Source organism: Eurypyga helias, unplaced genomic scaffold (genome assembly GCF_000690775.1).
Source record: "Eurypyga helias isolate BGI_N326 unplaced genomic scaffold, ASM69077v1 scaffold2434, whole genome shotgun sequence".
Lineage (NCBI taxonomy): Eukaryota > Metazoa > Chordata > Aves > Eurypygiformes > Eurypygidae > Eurypyga > Eurypyga helias.
The window spans coordinates 1-22,198 of record NW_010247996.1 but is presented as its reverse complement, the minus strand read 5'-3'; the positions used below and the strand labels follow the sequence as shown (position 1 = coordinate 22,198).

The 22,198-nt window shown below is 50.9% G+C and overlaps 1 protein-coding gene across 1 annotated transcript in view; it reads right to left on the bottom strand.

Moving 5' to 3' along the window:
• The window catches only part of SH3BP4 (SH3-domain binding protein 4), a 12,147-nt gene extending 10,438 nt beyond the window's left edge, over nt 1-1,709 (bottom strand). Inside the window, exon 1 of the mRNA XM_010150882.1 lies at nt 1,592-1,709. Within this exon, the coding sequence (XP_010149184.1) occupies nt 1,592-1,709 (118 nt within the window). The remainder of the gene's footprint in view (nt 1-1,591) is intronic.
• Between the last annotated feature and the right edge of the window lie 20,489 nt (nt 1,710-22,198).

Below are 22,198 nucleotides of genomic sequence, written 5' to 3'. Positions count from 1 at the left end.
CACAGTCCCTGTATTCCAAAGCTCCTCAACAAAATAACAACTTTATTTCTAAAGAAGGTCATGTAGTTTGAACCCTCAGAAACAAGCACCACCATCGTGGACCAAGACACATCTCTCCCATCTCCCTTTCTGCAGCACCAGCTAAAAGCCAATTTGCCAGAGGATCCTGATTACAAGCAAACGTAGTTTGAACCCTCAGAAACAAGCATCACCATCGTGGACCAAGATGCATCTCTCCCATCTCTCTTTCTGCAGCACCAGCTGAAAGCCAATTTGCCAGAGGACCCCGATTACAAGCAAAACAGCTGGGTCAACCCTACAAATGCTCACATTGTCACCCTATTTATTGGTTTGGCTCTCACTTTTAGGACCTATGTCTGTTAAAAGCAGTAGAAACAAGCTGCAGACGATGTTCTGTCAATATTCAAATGCGTGTCATCTTGCTAGACAGACCTAAGAAAACAAGGAGAGCTGGATTTTCACTAATGTAGAGCTGCAAGAGAACCAGGGCAGCACCTGCTGCCACAGGTTTAGAGATCTCTGAAGGGAAAAGGGGGATTTAAACACAAGAAGCTGCCTAAAATCCTGGAGATGAAGGGATAGCAGATCAGACTGCACATCCCTGCGGTCACTAGCGGCAGGCTGGCAGCACTTTTCGGACACGGACACTACAAGGCAAGGGAAGACACAGATGAGCAAAGAAAAGTCTTTAAATATACTCTAGGGATCAAAATATTAAGAAGAGTTTGCACACAGCCTAATCAACCCCATTGTTAATCCACTTACACTGCCAGCAGGTAGGGAAAACCATGAGGACATTTATTTAGTGTAAAACTACATATAAATTATGTATTGAAACTATTTTGCCACCCTGGTAGGAAGCCACCGTTAACCCAGCACTGCAGTTGGAACTGTCTGCAGGACAAGGCACTTCCAGTCTCCCCATCCCTGCAGATAAGACAGGCAAGTGGCAGTCCCCATATCGCCCCCGCGCTGTGCACACATCCAGCACGGCAGCAGGGTTAACAGGGATGTGCTGAAACCGGCAAATCCCTTGGAGAATATGAGCAATTCCCATTTTTGCATTAAAAACAATCTAATTTGCAGCAAAAGTGTTTGATGTTCGGGTCTCTTCTTGCTACGCCTGCAAAAGCAATCACTTTTGTGCATGTTTATTTTTAAAGGCCCTCGGCACATGCTAATTTCCACCTATTTCTTGGTATCTGTTGGGGGGAACAGTAGTTCCCCTCTCACCGGTACACAGATTTTATGCTGGGTAAGGTAAATACAGCCCCCTAAAAACAGCAATAAAAGGAAAAAAAAGGACTGTTCAAGAAACCTGCAAGTTCCCACATCCACGGAAGGGGAAAAACAAACCACCTTGTTGCTGTCACCTCTCCTGGCTGCTGGATCTCTTGGCATGAGGTCCACACATGTCCTTGCACCTGTGGATGTGCTCCTCAGTGCCTGGCTGCTCTTCCCCATCAGCTGCTGTCTGCTAATTATTAACCAACACCCCCACAGACCCCAGGGGTAAGAGGATGCACCTGAATTGAGGAGGGGTCATCATTCCCACCCATCCCCTCTGCACCTTTGACATCGCAAAGGCTGGTCTCGGAGAAGCCCTCGCCAAGGTCGATGAGTGTCCCCTCCGACTTGCACCGTGGCAGGCCGCCCGAGTTGGCTGCCCGGATCCTCTGCGCTGCCATCTCCGGCCCCCCAACCCCTCTGGTCCCGGGGAGGGCTAGGCGGCCATGGCTCCTCTGTCACCTTGGGGAAGCAGCCTGGGGGAAGAGAAACAAACGCCAGCATGTTAGCAAAGGCTCCAGGTCCCACCACGCCACCCACACACCAAGGACGCTCTCCCCAGGCACGTGCTGACCCTGTGGTGCCGATACAGAACACCCTCATGTTCTCCTTAAAGCATCATGAGAGAACCTGGGTGCTTCTAATAAACACAGCACTGCCTACAAATCAAAGGTTTTGGACAGTGAGGACAGCCCGGTCTTGCATGATGCTACTGCTGGTCACAACCCTGTACAAAGCAGGCCCCTTGCCTTGAAGAGTTATTCGGGGATACGTTGCTCCCAGGCTCATAAATTGGTCCTTCTCCCCATTTCATAAGAGTTTTCAGGGCATTTGCACATTGCTATAATACATATTTATAAAACCATCAAGCACTCAGATGCTGTGGGAGCCCAGGGTAGTGGAGAGCCCATGGGACTGGGCTTTTTGCAGATTCAACTGGGTCATCACTTTCTCCCACCACATCACAGATCTCCCAGGATGGGGACTTGCTCCCTGCATCTCTGCCCTTGCTTGGCCAACTGGGCAGGGACCAGGCAGAGAAACATCTATTCTTGCACCAAATGTTCTACTTCACTTGGGGAAAGATAAAAAGGATTCTTTTCTCCTTTTTTCTCAGAAACACTGGCAAAAACACTTCTGGTGGAAGCTTTCCTGTGGAAAAGCAGCTGCATCAGTGTGCCAGAGATGAGAAAAATTATCCCATTTCCCACTGCCCACGGAACACGCCAGCACTTTGACTGCCAACGTCATGGCTGATGCAAGCACTGGTAAGACCTCCTCCGGTGTCACCCCTGTCCTCTGCAGCTTGGAGGGTGGCCAGAAAGGCCAGGACCACGTGGGCGAGCAAAGCCTGGTGCGTCTCTGCTAGCTGAAGGCGAGGCTGGAGCACAGAGCCTGAGCCACGCTTTGCTCCTCCAGGTTTGCATTAGGTACGCGGCCTGACATACCTGGCAGGATCCCAGTAAATCCTGCCATCCAGCATCTCTACGAACCTGCTCCACAACTCCAGCCTGGCTGCAAAGCGCCAACAGCTCCTAAAAATAAAGCCCTGTGTTAAAGTTATACCCAAATCTCTTGCTTCAGTTTGGCACCCAAAGGGGTTCTCATCCACTCTTAACACTGCTTCTCCACCTGCCCCCTCCCAATTTCTTTTTTTCTTCCCTATGCTGGAAAAACAGATCAAGCAGAAAATAACCCCCAAACCCAAATTCCTTAGGTGGGAATACAGAGGCGATGGAAACGTGAAGACAAGCGACAATTGCTTTGACTGTTACTAAGCCAGCAGGTCTCTCTCAACCAGCACAGCGAGGAGGAGCAACAAGCCCTGAAGGATTCCGTGCCCTTTTCTGGAATGCAGTAAGAGGAAAGTTGCAAGGGAGCAGGAGATACTCCAGCCTGCTTGAAACACTTCCCAAGCCATCCCCTGGGCTGGTATGCTGTGAATGTAGTTAGCTGGAAGGGATGCACTAGGATCCAGCCAGAAAAGGGAAGGGAGAACTTGTGTGCAAACACTTCTTTTCTTTTGAGAAGAGCATTGTGTCAGCTCCTGCTGGGAGCACTCTGACAGGAGAGGGCTTGGCAGGCATTAAATACAGAGAAACCCGGCTTTGAGTCAAGACTGCGCTTATCAGAGCCAGGCCAGGTAAAACAGGGGACTTGGAGCTGCCATCACAGGAAAAGCAATAAGCAGTCAGTGGGAAGGGGGGAAAGATGCTCTCATTAGCCAGCACGGTTCAGCCCCCATCCAGCTCACCCCTTGGCAAAGCACCACCACGGCGGGCAGGGTGTTGCTACTCTTAACTCGAGGCGCTGGTTGGGATCACACATTTTCCAGCTGGCAGGCGAAGACCCTAAAACACGTACTGCCTCCCCCCAAAGACACCCTGCAGACAGGCTCTGCTAGGGTTATTTTTCCTCCCTGGCTGTAGGGTTCAAGCCCTCCACAGCTACAAAATCCAGCACAAGGCGAGTAGCATCATCAGTGTGAAAACAGCTCTAGTGGCGAAGCTTTCACCAATTTTAGCGATGCTTGCACGCAGTCCTGTTAAAGACCAAAAAGGCTTTGACAGCCCAAAGGTCACCCCTGCTTGGTGAGCACAGCACGAAGCACGAAAGAAACCAGGACAGGTAGGCGATTTTTCCCCCGTGAATCCAAGTGCAAGCCACCAATATATCTGTAAACACCCGCCTGGTAGACAATACCAAATAATTTTGTTGTATCAATCATTAGAGCTCGGTACTGAGAGCTCTCACACATCCCACAGCACCTGGCATGTGCAGGGATGTTCGCCCACCCTGTATTTATCTAACTCTATGGGAAGCCTTATGCTAAACGTCCGTGACAGATGTGGCTGTGGAGAAACAGCTGGAAAAAGTCTCCCCTACACACACCCTGAAGCCTCAAAAGGCTGCAAGAATATACAGCAAAATGAGTGACTATGAAAGGGTATTTCCTTTCCCAAAAAGCAGCTTCTTGGCTGCATCTCAGTCCAATCCTGGATGTAGCAATGCATGAAAAGATGGGGGTGTATGCGCCCCACAGCTGGACACGGGGTGGGAGCAGTGTTTTGGAGCTGACGGTCCCAGGGGAGGGACCCAAGATGTTTCTGAATGCAGAGGTAGGACAGATAACCTGCAAGGCTTCCAACTCAGGCTCCGAGAAAATAAAAGGGGACAGCCGGGAGCAGAGTTAGGGGGAGAAACAAGGGTGGGCAGGGCAGGATTTGTTTAGAAATCACTTCTGCAGCCACAGCTGAGACAATGGTCTGCAAACTCCTCTGAAAGCACTTTAAATATAGACTAGGATTAAATATAGACTAGGAAAAATCCAGCCCCATCTGTTTACCCAATGCCATAAACAGCATCAAACTGAACGGGGTGGGGGAAGGAAACTGGTGAGTGACCAGAGCTCGTCCTGCACGAGCAAGGAAGGCGACACCGTCTCATCCTGCAACCAGCTCAGACACAGCCACACTTGCTTTTCACACCATTTTTTTTTTTTTTATCTCTCACGAGGGAGAGGCAATGCTGCAGGGTAAAAAAAATCCAACCGTGCAAGCCAGGAGGACCTGCTGTGGGAAACAATCCAACAGGCAGCACGCAGGCAGCAGCTGCCCGGGTCAGGGCTCTGTGGTGGTTACACCCCACAGTACCAGCCATGTCACTTCTCCTTCCAGATCCTAAATGGCTTTGCTGAGGGTTGGGCAAAGCTTTAGGGAAGCCCTGACGAGCACATTCCCACAGCTGCTGGCTGGCAGCCCACCAATCCTCACCATCATTCTGGAGCATGGAAGTGGCAGGGATGGTGCTGCTCTCAGACCATGGCTGCAGGGTGTCATTCCGGATACCCCTTGTCCCTGTGCCAGCATCTCATGGGGTGACACACAGCAGCTGTGTCACCCCACCCCCCAGGGACATCACGGGACACCCATCCTGTGAGTCACCCATCAGTGGAACAGCAGAGTTGGTTTCAAGAGGGACATGCAGGGTTTGACTCTGCATTAGCTGGGGCTACAAATAAGGGTTTTGGGGAGGGACAGATGGGATATGCAGACCTAGCTGTGCTCCTCATGGGATGGAAGAGCTGTTGTGAGCAAGCTGGGCAACAGCAAGGATCTTCAGGGTCTTGAATCAGTGCCCTACCTACCCCTGCATCTCCTCTCCACCAAGCATGGAGCAGCAGGTTTGGGGAGGGTCTGGGGCTGATGACAGTGTAGCATCCATTAGAAATGAACATATAAAACCCTCGACGGTCTTTTTCCTGCAGGGTTTGAATGCACAGCCTTCAGCTGACTTTCAACAGCAGCATTTCCCAGCATGCAGTGGCACAGAAAAGGTTAAAAATAACTTCTGCAAACTGTCTGGAATGCCTTAGCCCAGAAACTCAACCGCAGGCTTTCCCCTCCCAGCCCTGCAGACCCAGGGGAGCCCCCTGACACAGGCTACATCGGCATGGTGAGGCTGGTACCACCACCCAGTCCTCCCCAACACTCCCAGCTCCATCCATCATGCCAAGCTGGTTCTGATGGGATTATGGTACGCACCCACTTCTGCCTGGACGTTGAGCTATAAATCAGAGGTGTAGCACAGGCATCCTGCCATGCTGAATGGAGTTAGCAGAAAAAAGCAATGTCAGGAAAAATATTCATTAGTAGTGTAAACTCCATGTCCACCAGCAAAAAAATGCAATAAAAACCATAAGAACACCTGAAAATGCAAACCCCGAGGGCAGGATGTGCTGCTGGGCAAGGGAATGTCCGCAACAAGCACAGACACCAGCCCAGTGTAGGTGGGAGAGGACCCCTCCAAAAGCCTCGAAGATGGAAAACCCCTCACTGCCAAGAATTTGGGCTGATAAGACCTGGGAGAGCTGGTGGGGCTGGGCGGTACCAAGCACCACTGGGGCTGCAGCGGGAGCCAGGTCCTTCCACGTGCAGCCAAAGGAAAGGCAGTACGTGTGGTACCTGCCACCAGCAAAGGGCAGTGGGGAGGATGGATGCACATCCCCGCCCATCCCACACCTCCCAGCTCAACCTGGAGCTCGGCTAAGCGGGGGGAGCTGCAGGATCCATCACACCACAGCACACTCGTGTCCATAGGGAGCGTGAAGAACAGCAGCCATCATGACACAAGATGGGTCCGTAACTACCATACCTGCACGTCTGTTCTCCCTGAGTAACTCGTAAAAAGCCCCTCAAGCCCTAAGCCCATGGTACAAATTCAGGGGAAATCTCCCACCTACCCTCGGCCACAAACTGAAAAGTGGGATGAGAAGAAAGAGCTTCTGCTCAATCACTTGTCCTCTTCCCACACCAAAGCCAAGACCAACCTCAAGCACTTGTTGCTAATGGATTTTAATTTGCCATGGCCTTCTCCAAAGTCAAGATCGTCAAGATCCCCCGGCTCTCCAATAAACATAGAAGTGTTTTTGGAGGTTCCTTTTAAAAACAGTCAGCTTTGCTTAAATACAAGTTGATTTAACCCTTCATAGCCAGAAACTAATTTCCCAGAGCCACAGCGCTACCCACAGAGCATATTCATCCTACACAATGAATTTACTGAAAATACTGCTTTTATCATAGTCACGAAACCTTAGGTCACTTAAGTCCACGGAATCGGTCCCAGAAGAGACTCCTGGAAAACCTGGGGACACCCCAGCCCTGAAGGAGCTGATGACTGCCTGCTCAGGGCAGTGCCAGAAGATGTGCCTAGAACACCAACACAAACATATCCTCAGCCACTGGGCTGATGTTCCTCAACACACTTCCACCCAGCAGAAAGTGATCTGACCATCTAGGTATTTGCCTGTTTTTTCCATGCTGGTATTAACAGATCTTCCAGCACATGTGACAAACACAGCATCCTCTAAATCGGTGACAGTGGCACAGACCCACCCAGGCCCCCTGCCGCCCCCTATAAGACTGGGACAGCTTTTGCGGTGGCCTCTTGCTGCCCGTGGCAGGAAAGTGGACAGATGGACACAGGCACAGGGAGATGTCTTCTGGCCACAGCACGCCACCAAGGGCCTGGGGTAGCCGAGTGCCAGCATGCAATGGTAGGGGTTGGTTAGGACAGAACAGGACAATTCCTCCTTCCTCTCCTTTGCCCTGGAGACAAAGCATCTCACTCCCCATGTTCCCAAACTCTTCGGTAAGGCACTTTGAGCCTTGATGGCAAGTACGGGTGGGAAGAGCTGGCTATTTTAGGATTTTATTTCCTCCAGAAGCCTGGCCAAAGAATTTGGCATATTTGATGCCAGCAGTGCCACATACCCTAGCAATTCCTGACCTCGTCACCTTTCTCTTATCTCCTCCTCCTACTTCACCATTTCTATTTGCAAAGCCAATGCTTTCAACTTCCAAAAAAAGCCCCAACCAAAGATAAACCACACCTTAAGACAACACAAAACACAAGCTCTTTGTACCAGAAAGCAAGCTAGCATGAACGCATGTACATCCCAGAACATGCCTTGGAGCTGCTGATGTGCCAGAACAGAAGACGTGTCGCTTTAGTCCCTTTTCTAGCAAAAAAGGGACTTGTGGAAATATCGGGACCTCCCATAGCACCCTCATCTCCCAAGGGTTTGCTTTGGATCCGGTCCCCACCACGCACAGCAAGCAGCAGGGATGCTTGCACCCAGCATCCCCGCTCCGGCATCACGACGGCAGCAGAGCCGACTGGAGAGCGCAGCTCCGTGCTACACCATCCTCTCCAGCTCATGCCAAGCCCCATGGAAAAATCCTGCCCACAGGCTTAAAGCTTGGCTCTGCTCCTGCTGGCTGAGCCCGCTGCCAGGTGAGGGCAAGCCAAACACAGCAGGTTTGATGGGGCAGAGGTAGAGGGGAGGGGGAAAAAAAAAAAAAGGTGTAATTATGGCTGAACAAGGATTGCGGGTGTCTGCTGGCACCTGGTCTCCGTTACAGCCTCCCTATGGGGATGTCACCCTTCGTGAGCGATGCAGGAAGGACGGGAAAGTTTCCTTTTATAGCAACGACTTTGGAGCACAAGTCCCGTTGGTTATCCACCTCCAGCGCTGCCTTTCAAGTGACTCAAATACAGATTGGGTGTCTTTCAGGGAGGGAAAAGAGCTTTCCCTGCAGGACCTCCTGCTGCTGCCGAGCACAGGCTCCATCCCAGCACCCACCCACTGATTTTGGTCACCTGTGTGCCATGCAAGGGGCTGCGAGTCAAGAGAAAGCACCGCAGAAGCCGGTGAGGCTGGGTCAGGATAAGGAAAGTTGAATGCCTTGGTATCAAGCAGAGAGCAGCACCCATGTGCTGACTGACAAGGCAGAGGAGGTTCCCAGAGATGCAGGTATCGCCCTCAAGCATCCATCACAACTCCAAAGCCCTCCCCAAAATTGCTGCAAACGGTGCCAGGGTGGCAAAGGTTTAAAACGCCCGCAAGCGTAAGAAGTTGGCAGTCCTGTACACAGCAGGAACCCTCATGAGGTTTATTCGACCATGAAAAAGGTACTCCCAGGCTGCCAGCCCAGGTCCGACTGCTCAACACCAACTCTTCCAGCAATAAAGCCATTACATGGACACAAGTCCTGATCACATAGCAGGGATGTAAATACAGTTGTATGTGCTTCCATGGTTTCAAGGCTTCACGGTTTCAGTCCCAACCCACCTCCTCCCTACTGTCCACTCAATGTTGTTTCAAGAGAAACAATACTTCCTAATTTAGGTGGGAGAGTCCCAAAGGTGTTCCTGAATTTTTTAACAGGGGGCTGTGGATGAACTCTCCTCTGCCAGGGCAAGGAGTTTGTTCCAGCCTAGTCCCCTTGGGGACCAAGGAAAGCATGAAAACCCAGAATCACACAGCCAGCACCAAGCTCCCAGGGGCTGAATGTAAAAGCTGCAAACTCGAGTTTAAAACCCTTGGAGAGAACAGGAGACCAGAAGAACACCTTCTTCCTCCAAGCCTCTGCAGTCTCTCCAAAGTCCTTCAGAGCTGCCTGCACGAGCTGGTTGGGAGCAGGGATGCTGGGCACAGCTCTTCAGCTGCTGCCAGCACTGCCTCTGCCTGCTTTTGGTTGACAGAGGAACAGTACGGACACTGTGCTGTAGCCCCACCTAAGACTATCCCCAGGAGGAACCCCACACACTGCTCCCTGTGGGATGCGGTGGTAAAGGGATGCCTCCTCACGGTCTCCCATGAGATTTCAGGGTAACATCCACAAAGAGCAGGTTAAGGGCAGTCACAGAAAATTAAAGGACAGAACTTACTTCCCACACCCACAGGTGCTGCCAGAACCATCTCATCAATACCTGATTCACTTGAGAAGGACAGCCCAAACCCCTCCTCCCACCTCAAGACACCAAGTTAGTTAACCAGGGCAACAAAACCTTGAAGCACAGTAGAAGGCTTTCATTGAGGAAAACCTTAGAGCAAATCACTATCATGCTACTATCAGGGCTACAGCCCTGGCAGCATCTCCTTACTTAGATAATTTGGATGCTAATTTGGACTTCAAGGGTTGTCAAAAGCTGAAGTGACCCTGTCCCTGAAAAGCTGCTGTTCTCCCAAGCGAAGATGATGACAGAGCTTTAACTGCATTGACACTTCAGAGCCCTGTCTCCATCACCCTTCACTAATTTCACCTCCAATAGAAAGAAGTAGCTGTTCTCAGCTGAATTGCAGGTGCAATGCGCAGAGCCACATGCTCTCCTTGTTCCCAGCTGCAATGTTGGGAAACCAGTCCCACCAGCGTGACCAGAGAAGGACAGGCACAGGAAAATCACTCGTGCTGCTAGATGGGGAATAGCTGGCACCATAACTGATATAGCGGCACACTGAGAGGACAACAAAAAGCTCCAGAGATGAGTTAGTGCCAACTCTAACTTGCCCCTAGACCAACACACAGCCAACTCCATGCAGGTCTCTCCCTGCCCAAGTTCTCCATCAAGACTTATCTTCCCCACACGGACCACTTCCTCGCACAAAAAGCATCAAAGGCTGAAACATCGGTCCTGCTTGGTTTCCCTGGACTTCCTCTGCTCATCAAGTAAAGAGAGAAGGCTGCATGCCAGACCCAGGTGCCACGTGCAGGATGGGCAAGCAGCAGCCACCCATGGGTCACCCACTTAGGTATACACGGTGACCTTACACCTAAGTGTAAGCAGGTAGCCAGGAGTCAGCCGCAGCCCCCAGGTCAGCTGGATTTGCTCCTGACCTGTCAGGAGGTCTATTTTGGGAAAAAAGAGTGGGTTTGTTCACAGCTTGCTGCCTGAGCATGACCACAGACACAAGCAGCTACCAGCCAGATTCTCTCGCTAATGACTAAAACCTCTTTGGATTATCAAACTGAAGAACTCATTCCAGCGATGAGCTCGTGCAAAAGCTTACCCTTGATTTAATGTTCTTACAAACCTTGCTGATTAGTCCAGGTACTCATCTGTCGGTGGATTACATGACACCTTCGGCTACGCTGAAAATGCTGACAGGAGCCAAAACCTACCACAAGCCTGAGTTAGGCAGAAACAAATGCAATCAGCACATGATAATGTATTTGCTCAAAAGATTTTTTTTTTTTTTAAAGCAGATGTCCTTGGTAAACATTTCCAAAGCAGGCTCCCCGCCATACCTGGGTTTAAGCAGCTTAACCATTTACTGACGGTATTCTCATAGGAAAGCAACACTTCGGGGTTGAACTGGGCTGCGGGTTGCTCGCTCCATAGGATGCTCAACATTTGACCCAAACCCTGGTTCATGAACCCATGCTGGAAAGAAGGCAAGCTCGGGGAGCAGCAGGATACCTGGAGAACAAACCCCTGGGTGACAGTGCTATTCGGCAGGCATGCAGCAAGAAGCAGACATGAGGACAGACACCTGCTCCAGCCCAGAGTGGAGGTTAGGACGTGCTGCAAAAAGCCCCGGTCTTTCAGCTTAATCTCACCTGCAAATCCAGTGAGTGGGATACCCATGCCAGAAAGTGTTCCTGCTTCAATTGAGAGCATGCTTTTAACACCAGACTCATTCCATCAGCACAAAAGGCCACGTGGCTAATTTCAAGCAGTTTTCAGCAGCAAAGACCTTGCCTTAATTTAGATTAGCGCTTGCCTACAATTGGGAGTCGAACAGAATTAGCCTTCCAGGTGCAGACACCCACCTCTGCCAGCCAGGAGGGTGTTTGAGATAACCCAAAACAGGCCAGTCTTTATGCAACACAAGAGCAAACACCACACCTACCTGTTTAATTGGTTACCCCTGAAATTAAAGCCCGTCAAACTGCACAGAGGCTCCACACGACCTGCAAATTAACTACGAGGAATGGAACCTGGGGATCAGGGATGCCAGCTGTAATCCAAGCAGTGGCTCCAAGCACTTTCCATAACATCAACAATGCCATGAAGGAGAAAAAAACCAACCCACGCACCCCATCCGTCTGTACTTCAGTTAGTTGTTTCGGTCTTGCCAGGTTAAAAGATGCTCCATCCCATCATCATGGGTCAGACAGCTGATAAGAAACTGATTTCATCATTTGAAGACCCAAGCGTTTTATTGGAAGGGTTTATCTGCAAACAAAGTTATGCACTTTGAACTGTTTAGTTTTACGTCAGTTAAAAATGCATGAGGCCCTTGTCTGGACGCTCTCAAAATTAACGCAGTATGAAACGAAACCGCAACCTGCACCGTGTGCAATGTCAAAGACACACTGCTTCTCTGGGCCAGGAGAAAACCTTCTTCAGGGTGACCTATTCTGGGGCAAGATGCCACTCTGCAGCCAGACACCTGGGCACAGAAATGGTCATTTCCATAAACTGGGCAAAATCTCGCCTTTGCTCACAATCGCTCTCGTTGCTGGGCGAAGCCGGGCTGAATCTCAGACAGTTTTTTGCAGCATTAGTCAACAGGCAAAATAAAATGACATCTGAAAGTCATGTTAAAGTAATGGTAGATTTTTCCCTGCTTAAAGCAGAGCTTTTATGCTTGAGCAGAGCCAGTTTCTGCAACTTTCTGCACTGCACTTCTTGCAAGCACAGAACGCCTTCCCCCGTGCGCATCAAGCCATGGTGATGCATCTTTGCAGGAGCATCCCCAAAAAAACATGCAACTCTAAGCCACCCTAGTGAGAATATTGCCAAAGGGCAAGTTATTCCCTCTATGCCATCTCCAAGAAGTCACCCCAGGCAAGGCTCTAAAGAGATTTACCTGCCCTCACTTCTCGAGCCCCTGGGGAACCTCGCAGCCCCCTGTTCAAGCCCGAGAGACAGATGCTCTGTTCACCCCCGCTGAGCTTTCTGTGGCGACAGGCCACACTGCCGAATTTTGGAGTGCTGCAGCTTGAATTAGGGGTGAAGAGTTACCAGCCATGGCATGGGGTTGTCCTAGGCCAACACAGAAATGCCTGTATTAAGAAAAAAAGTCAAAGGTGTTGCTGACAGCAAGTCAGGGGGATACAGAAAAGCCCAAAGCGCGTTTGCTGTCTCAAGAAGAGTGCCTCATTTTAGAGAGCAAGGCCTAAAATCAGGATAAAAAGACCCATATAGTCATGGCCAGATGCCTCTGGCCAGCTGAACGTTGGCCACGTGCAGTGAAGAACCTGCTCTGTTTCTGGATTTCTATGGAAACCAACTTCAGTCCCACCACTAGCTCTGCTTCAAGGCTGCTTGGATAACCACAGTGATGTGTGTATTTTAACTCTGGCTCCACATCTAAAGCATGGCTTGGGACCTACAAGTAGCAGGCTCTTGGCTAGAGAAGACAACTCCAGGTACAACCAACACGCCAGGGTGCCACCCATGGCCATCTTCACCATCCTCGCCTAGACACACCTTCTCTCAGCGTCTTTCACCCCAAATTTTCTGCCCTGTAGGATCCAGCTTCAATGCCACTGGCATCCAGAAGCACTGTAGGTCTCAGTGCCAGCGACGGGGCAGCTCCGCAAGGACAAGTGGAGGAGGCAGCAGGAGCTTTCCAGGACAGGAATGTTCTTCAGCAACAGCCAGCTGATGCCCACATGCAGGACTCTGCTGTCAAAGGGCCAGGCCAGAATTAGACACGCTCTTGATGAGAAATGAGAGCTTCAGTATCAAACCAATGCAGAAGGACTTTTTTTTTTTTAATTAAAACTTGAAGCGACACATAAAAGAAATGAAATCCCAGGCACGGCTGACGCACTAGGACAGATTTATATTTAGATGAGCAACACGAGTACTTGATCAATGAGAAAGAAATGGAAACTTTTTTTGGTGCTGTCCAGAAGGAGAAAAGAAAACCAAAAGAAAAAGACAGCCCCAGCCACTCATCATTACTGAGTCACATCCACCAGCACGTCAGCCTCCCAGCTCTCCGCTTTTACACCGAACCCAGCTTTTCTTCCATGCACAATGCCAGTAAACATCTACAGCTCGCAGAGCGCATGCAAAGACTATCAACCACAACACATCATGTGCCTTCACAAGACTGCTGGCATTATTATTTTTTAGTGCTTACTGTCAGCTTCACCAGGACAACTAAAAACATGTCAGTACTTCTGCATAAACCAAATACACCGAGGTGATAAAACATAAGCCATTTCCAAGTTTTGCAGGCTGAAGTTTTAAGAGAGGGAAAGCAGAGCACCAACATGAAATATAGTCCTTCAAAAATCTGCTGCTTCTTCTGCCACATTATTCACATGGGAGCTTTTAGTTCAGAAGTCAGAGATGTGCTTAGCCGGATATCCGAGCGTTTGCTGGGCCTCATCCCAAATTTCTCTAACATTACTCACATTTTCGTGCGGGAAGAGGGACAAGGATTTATATTTAAAGGCAAAAGGGGGGGGAATAAGCGTTTGCAGCACTATGTAGGATTCATCATGGTTAGGCTTAAACTTCTGGGCCCAAGCGATTCCCACATAACCCTGTCCACAGAAGACAACGGAAATTGGGCTGATGCTCGGACTCCTCTGCCTTTACACCGCCTGGGACCCAGAGATGAGCTGGGATCTCTCCAGGCCATCCAGGTGGGAATCCCACAGCTCTGGGGCAATGGATGCTCTTCATACAAACACCCCAGCAGGGAACATGTGGCCAGCATCACCTCTACCTGCCAGCGTCCCCAAAACGAACGACCTTTGCCCTGTTTTCACAAGCTGAATTGCCTTAAAGCAGTCTTAAGCCAGGAACCACCTGCCCTTTCCCACAGCAAAACACCTCACCTTCCCACTCCGAGAGAGGGGACTATCTGATGCCAGGAGCACACTTTCTGGTCACAATTCCCTACAAATTAGGCTAAACTCCAAATATTTTAATTCTTTTTATCCTGCCTGACTGTATGGAAATCTGGACAGTGATTTTAAAGTCCATTTTTGGAAGCATGGGCACCACGATAGCAGAGACCAGAGTTCAACCCTCAGATTGTACTGCTGCATGAACCCAGGCAACACTGATGCTCCGTGCCTCAGTTTCCCCCCAGCATTATCTGCCGATACCCAAACCCTTCAGGACATGCATCCCTCCGCGACCTAAAGGCTGCACTTCTGCCTGCATCACAGCCGGGTGGCAGGAAAACCGGCAGCAGGATGGCAAGCAGATTTCCCTCAGGGTTGCTTCCAAGGCGAGGGTTTAAAACTGGGATCAACACATGGAGGTAAAGCCAGGACAAAGGGTCAGCCTGCTGCAGGGCAATTGGAGAGAGGGGGTTAAACGCTCACCCTCCCCAAATCCCCGCTGCAGGGCCCTGCATTCCTCTGCTCAAACATCGGGCTGGGCTAAAGGGTTGGTGGTTTTTTTGCTCACTGTTTCCATGCCTGGTCATGTCCTGCATCCTGGATTTGGTGAACATTTTAATAGTTCCTATTAATAAGCAGAGCAGGAGCTGGAGAGGCACCAGCTGCTCCGGCCAGTCACAGCTCCGAGGAGCCACAGGGTAGTCCTGCTGCAGGGCAAGGGGCTAAAAATCAGGCAAAGGAACAAAAAAAAAAAAAATAGTGAGCCCTGCTTACCCAAAAGCATTTGGGACACGTACTTAATGCCTACACACATATTTTTTACACACCTCCTGTAAAAACATCTCCCATTCCCTGCAGTTCCAAGAGGAGGGATGCGCTGGAGCCTACGGCACGTCCCCAGGAACTCAAAGGAGCCAAGGGGTGTGCGTCCCCCATCGTGGGACGGGAGTCGTGACCCCATTTCACAGGATCTCACTAGGCACCGCAAGAGTCCAGATGGACTGTCTGACTAATTGAGTTAATTAAAGCGCTTTTCAGCGGCGATTAACTTTCAGGTGTGCCGCTCCAGAGTGGCTCCAGCTCTCTCCAGAGAGCACGGGACACACCTCGGGAGCAGCAGGAGAGACAGGAAAAATTAGATGGGAACACTTATGGATGGCACCGAGCTGTTTTCTCAGCAGCATTTTCTGACTCCAAGCAGCTTACAAAAAAAAAAAAAAAAAGGCAAACCAAAACAAACCCCAAAAAACCCCAAACCTTCATCTCTTTTTCACCTCCAGGCTGAGCAGGTCAGACTCCGCATGGAGAAGACCCAGGCAAGGCAGTAGCAGACAGATGCACAGGAGGAGATCCACCACCCTGACGTCCCAATCCCAGAGCATCTTTCCCCTGGTCTGGCGCAAAGCAGACGTGGATAAGCTCCGGGAAGCAAGGAACGCTGCCCGTAACTCTGCGTCCGATAAGGTGGTCAAGGCCAGAGCCGGCAGCACAGCTATCTGTTTTGCTGACGAGGTAATCACCATCTCCCAGGGACAGTAAACACTGTCTGCCCACAGCCCCTGCCTGGAGATAACCAAGCAAAACACTCACAATGGCCAGAAGAAAGGCTTGCTTTGTGGCCACCGCTGTTTTGCCGACATAAAGTGCCGGAAAGGAGACTCGACCTGGGGAGCAGGTATTGGAAATAAGGAAACCAAAGTAACACCCAGAAACAACCCACCCCATTGCTGGGACCCTGTGCTTTCATCCCCTTTCCCCAGAAACCTACTCGTCCTCCTTTGTCCGAGCAAGGAATGCCTAGAGAGGTACCGCTCCCAAGGCTGCTCCAGTAAATCTGCAGATTGCCAATCTCCATAGTTAAGGAGGAGCCAGAGCTCAGGAAGACAAGCTGAGGGATGTGCCCCCCATCTCCCCCTCTCTGTCCGAAGGATGCGCCCCCAACCTCCTTTTTTCCTAACTCCAAACCCAATTAATTGCAAAAGACCGGTTGCTCCCAGGCCACGTGCATGAAGAAATATTCCCTCTGCCTTCTCACAGGCTTTAATAGCTCAATCTACACCAGAGATGCAGCCACCTAAACAGGAATAAAACACCAATCATGGGTTTTGTGAGCAGTCAGGGGGGGGAAAAAGCGTGGGTAGGGGTGGGCTGGGAGAAAGAAGAGCAATTTCCAAGGCTTGGTTTGCATGCACGATGCCGGCCGGTAACTGCTTCTCGCAACCCCACCCCAGCACAGCTAATCTGATGGCAGGTTTTCAACGGAGCGCCAGGACACGAGGGGCTGGGGAGGGAGGCTGGCGAAAGGGGAAAGAAAGCAAGGAAATGCCACAGAGGTGAGGACGCTTTTTCTGGCTGGGCGAAGGTTTGTTTTGTTTCCCTCCCTTCAGCTAGCTGCCATTTTCCGGAAAGCTGGATCAGTTACAAAAAAAAAAAAAACCCACACACCAGAAAAGTTTCTCTTTGTTTAATTATAGCTGCGATAGCCTTCGTGCTGAGGGACCCAGTGTCCCCGCCGGCTGCTCTGGGAACGGATGCGAATGAAGACGATGGCACGGCAGTAGGGAATAACGCGGGAGTTAAAGCTTTAACGTCTCCCACAGAGATGCGACCCAAGCTCAAACTGATTAATTTTTACTCCAGGAGGCATGCAAGACACAGGAGACTTTGGTCTCAGTTCCCTGTGCGACCACTGCATTGGTTATTCTAATTCTCACTCTCTTTGCTCCCTTCCTCCACCCCTTTACCTGGTGTGGGTGCTTTCAGATGGCACAACTCGGGCACCTTCTCCCTCCGTGCCCAGCAAACTCAGGGATGCTCCCGCCAGCCCTGGCACCCGCTAAAGCCACATCTGCAGCCAAGAGGTCCAACCGAACCCATCCATGGGCTTATTCCAAACTCAGCCACTCTAACTTGATGTACCATGGCTCACACTCCTCCCCAAAGCCCCACCACCTTGCTGGCACAATGCCATCAGGATGCCAGCCCGAAGCAGGACCATCGCAACTCCAACAAAGCCCTTGCCAAGCTGGCTGGTGAGCAAACGGCAGCGCTGACCGTGAAACATCGCCCGCCTGCTCTTCCACTGACCGAGCTGGGCACGCACCATTGTTCAACTCAGAAAAAAAAAAAGCCTCTTCTGTTCCTAAGGAAACAGCCAGCGTTGTTCAAACAAGGCCACACACCGTGCGAACGCCCTCCTCCTGAAAGATGACGGAAAGCACTTTATACGGGCAGCGCGGTGAGGCTGGCCAGGCATGGAGAAGGTCGGCTGCTGGATTTACCCCTGGAGAGCAAGCCGAGGAGAGGGCAGCAATATCTTTGCACGGGATGCGCTCAGCCTAACTACATACCACAGCCGTGTTTGTTTGCTGGGTCAAAGGGGTTTTTCCTAGAGTCAGATAAAAAACAACCACCTGCTTTTGCTTCGTGGCAGTCATCTTCCCCCTTGAAAATGATGGGGATGGTCCCCAGGGCAACCCTCCCGCAGGGGCAGAGGAAGCAATATCAGAGCCTCGAAAGAACTGTGAAAAGGAAAGGCTATCGCATCATCATTATTATAGCTTTCACCCGTTGTTTAACAGGGTTGCAAACCAGACACGCATTACCATCCCTCCAATTTGTGCAAAAGCGCCCCGATGATGAAGAAACACAGAAGAGATTAACAAAAAAAAACCCAAACTCAGCCACCTTCCACCTTTGTATTTTAATCTATATACAGGTTTGAGGCTACAAAGCTGCTCGCGCATCCATCGTCTTGCACATGCAGACGGCGTGCGTCAGCCGAGCCATCACCGGCGAAGAGGAGATGGGATGCAACGCGCACCGCCTCCCTGCTGATGGGTCTGAAGCAACGTCTCGCGCAGGCAGAGCAGGAGCAACTATTCGCGTAGGAGCACGCAGGAACGTTTAGCCCTAGGACTTGTAATTCGTTTTCTTCTATTGGTAATGACAGTGTTACGCTCCCCAGCGGCCCGCTGATACGCCAGCGCGGAATGACTACCTCTCGGCACTGAAAATAAACCCTTGCACAAGTTCAAATTAAATCAGCAGGTTAAAAAATAGAAAAGATTTTGCGTGGGTGGTGGTGGCAGGGGCCAAGGGGTTCACAGAAGAGGAGCAGCAGAGTGGTCATCCCAGAGACGGTGCCAGGTTTCCACCAAAAAATGGTATTGAAGAGTAGATGATGCTCGTGAGACACCAGTGACTTCTTCAGAAAACATGCAACACACCCAAAATGCCAGCCTTCCTAGCAGAGAAAACAAATACAAATCCAAACATGGGATGAAAGAGGGTCAGAAGTTTTGCAGTTGGCTCTTTGACCCATCAAAAAAACTACTTTACCCTGGGAACACCAACGCGCACAGAGGAGCATGGCTGCCTGCACACCGCCCAGAGCAGCAAAGGGATTTCATGTGCTCCTCCATTTTCCTGCTGCTGGAAGCCATCCGTATACACCCCTCTCCATACCCCCATGCTTTTCTTCACAAGCCCAAGAGAGCAGAAATACACCAAAATTATTCGACTCCAAGGACCACTGGGAGAAATTAAGGAGCCCCAGCTGCACTGCGGACCATGGAAGGGGATAGATGCCACAGGTAGCCTCAAAAATTACCCCTCAGTGCGGCTCTGCATATGGTTTTGGTGTAAGGAGAACTGGGACATCACTCGAGCGTTCAATGAAGACCAGATGCCACCGTCCCACCTGCTGGGAGCAAGTCTCTGCCTCGCTTAGACAGCCAAGGATCCACGGTGGAAGGAAAGGGGCTTGTCAGGACACGCACGTGCCCACTGGAAGACCGGCTCCCATCAGCCAAGTTACAGGCTCTGCAAGTGCTTTCTCCCTTTTTTATTTAAAAACAACCCCAAACATTATTTACGGCCACAAAGGGAGCTCAGGCTGCAATTTTGAATTTAATAAACACTGCAGCTTTGTAGTAAAGTAAGGCTGTCCTTGCATCCCTCAACCCCTTCAGGGAGACAAATCAGACCCATCATCTCCGTGAGGGGCAACCCTCTCACTGCTCCCCAGCTTCCAAGACACATCCAGGGCGAGCAGCAGGTTTTTTTTCCCCATGCCAGTGCCGAGAGGTCCACGTGCTCCCTGTCCCAGCCAAGGCTGGCACGGTGCTTTTGACATCCTCTAACAATGCCAGCCCTGTGCCCGAACGCTGGCCCTTCGGCGGGGTTAATGCAGGGATTGTTCGCTCCGTGCGCGCAATAAGCGAGCAAAAGCAAAGCCGCCTCCGCTCACGCGGGGACCAGGAGCGTGCTCTTGACGCCGCAGGCTCAGGTCCCACGTGAAACGATGGGAGACTTGTTTTGTGGGTTTTTTTTTTAAGCTAAAACCTCATTCTACACATTTCAGGGAGCAGCCTAGATGCATCCATCCGCACTGACAGCGGAGATGCTTCCTGTACCGCAGCGGGGCATCATCCAGAGGGCAGGGGAGCCCAGGCAGCACCTGGCACATTGCCCTTGATAAACACCTTGCTGCAACCATTGTCTCCCACCCTGGACTGTCCCTTCGCAAGCCTACATGAAATCCCCTGCAAGGAACCCACCAGCCTGGTACCAGGCCTGGGGTACCACCAGCACAAGGAGTAAGCTATCCGTTTGGCATCCACAGCAACACATGCATGATGCCACCGAAATCACCCATGAAACCTGACATTTGCCCTTTTCCTGTCACCTCCAGGAGGTGCCAACCAAGCAACTTTTAAGAGCAAAGCAGACCAAAAGCCCTGCAAGGGTGAAATGCTGAAGAACATGAAGATTGCAGTGTATATTTTCCACCTGCTAAGCACAAATATATTTTCCAGCAGGTTGTTCCCCTCTTTCAAACCCAGCATGTTGCTGGTCTCTAGGGAAGCCAACGCTCAGTTACAAAACTCCTCCAAGAGTTGCCATCCACAGCCAGCATGCAAGAGATGCTCAGCCTTCTGCTTGGGGAACTCCCCCATGCTAACACTGGGTGCTCAAACACCCCGCAAGGACCACCCTTGGCTGAGCAGCGTTGCAACCAGCCCTGCCAACCCAAAGCACACTCTCTGCAGAGACAGCAATCCTCCCACCTGCTGGAGACCCAGCCCACCGCCTCAGCACCTCCCGGGAAGCCTCCGGGACAGTGGGCAAAGCTCAGGTATTTTCAGAATGAATTTGGGAAAGAAAAGGCAGGTGCCAAACCTAAGGTTGAGAGACGCCGAGGTGAGGTTATTTGCATTCGTTTCTGTTTCAGCTGCCGTCAGAAATCCACCCACCAAACCAGAAGGCGATGCAACTTTCAGACTTCTTGAAAATATGAATAAGGAGGATGCAAATTCCCCTTCACGTCCTGACCTCTACAGCTGGTAGCTCCCTTCACGCAGACAGGCTCCTGCAATGAAAAGCTTCTTGTATTTAAATGTTTCTCTCATTTAAAAAAAAAAATGCAGTGTCTAAACCACCTCCTTAACATAGATACAAGCTCTTCTGAAAAACCCCACCAGGCTAAAATAAATATTTTGCTTCGCAAATAGTTTTCTTCTCATTAAAATGAAAACATAATTAGGATGTCAAGTACAGAGGCAAGCAACGGCTGCAATCACTCCACACAGCACCGCGCTGCTCAGGCTTTATTTGATTAAAAGTAGCGACACTGCTATTTTTGAAAAGCACGCTCTCTTCCAGAGTCCAACCAGAGTTATTTTGGAAATATATATATATAGAGAGAGAGGGAAAGCCGGCATCTTTGCCAGCAAAAACATATCCGCTCGCTCAGCGGAGGCTGTGGGTCCATGGCATGGGGCAGCAGGGAGCATCGCAGGTGACCACATCCTCTAGGTGCTCGTGGCCAGAGGGCGACAGCAGTCTCAACTCACCTTTAGGAAGAGCACAGTGACCCTGTGCGAGCGTTTATCTGCTGGAAAGGGTGAGAGAAAAGGAGAAACGAGAGAAGAAGGAGAAGAGGTGCCACCGGAGACGTTGCGCGATGCTGCACAGGTGCCCACCCGCACAGGGTCTGGTACTGACACAAGAGCCAGGACAACAGGCAAATATTCAGAGCTATGAGACACCCCAGGAGAACGCTACAAGACCCCTCAGTATCAGGCTTTGTTGCTTTGCTTGTTTTTAAGCAAATCTAAGCATCCCCGTGCTGCAGTTAGGCACTTGGAAATAAAGGACGAGTCCTTTCTCCAGAGCGGAGGGGGACGCTTTGCTATCTAGACACAGATGTCAACACGACACATGTCCCCCTCCTCCAACTTATACTCAAGCTGCCCCTCTGCTCATTAACAGCCATAACTTAATTGCTGTGTATCTCAGGTAGCGTTAGCCAAGAAAGGCAGGCTGGGGAGGCAGCGATGGACATTACATGGGCTTCCACAGCACCCCTCCCGCCAGAGCACGGATGCTGTGCTAGGCATCTGCCTGCTCTCGCATCCCTCTTCCACCTCCGACTCCGTAACAGGCATGGATGCTACACCCAGAGCACAGGCACAACGCGGCATGGCAGTCGCTACCAAAGTTACTGGGTGTGAGCTGCCCTCAGGGCCGAGGTGTTCACTCCCAACAGCTTTATAAGCAGGGATTCCCCCAAAAAATACCCAAACGGGTACCCCAATACCTGAGCCCAAGGCTGCAACGCCTCACCACTGATTCACCCCCTCCCTTCTGCACAAGCCACCTCTCCTGCCGAGTCCTGCTGCGGCTCGGGATGGAAACCACGCCGGGAGAAGCTTGCACGAGAAGCA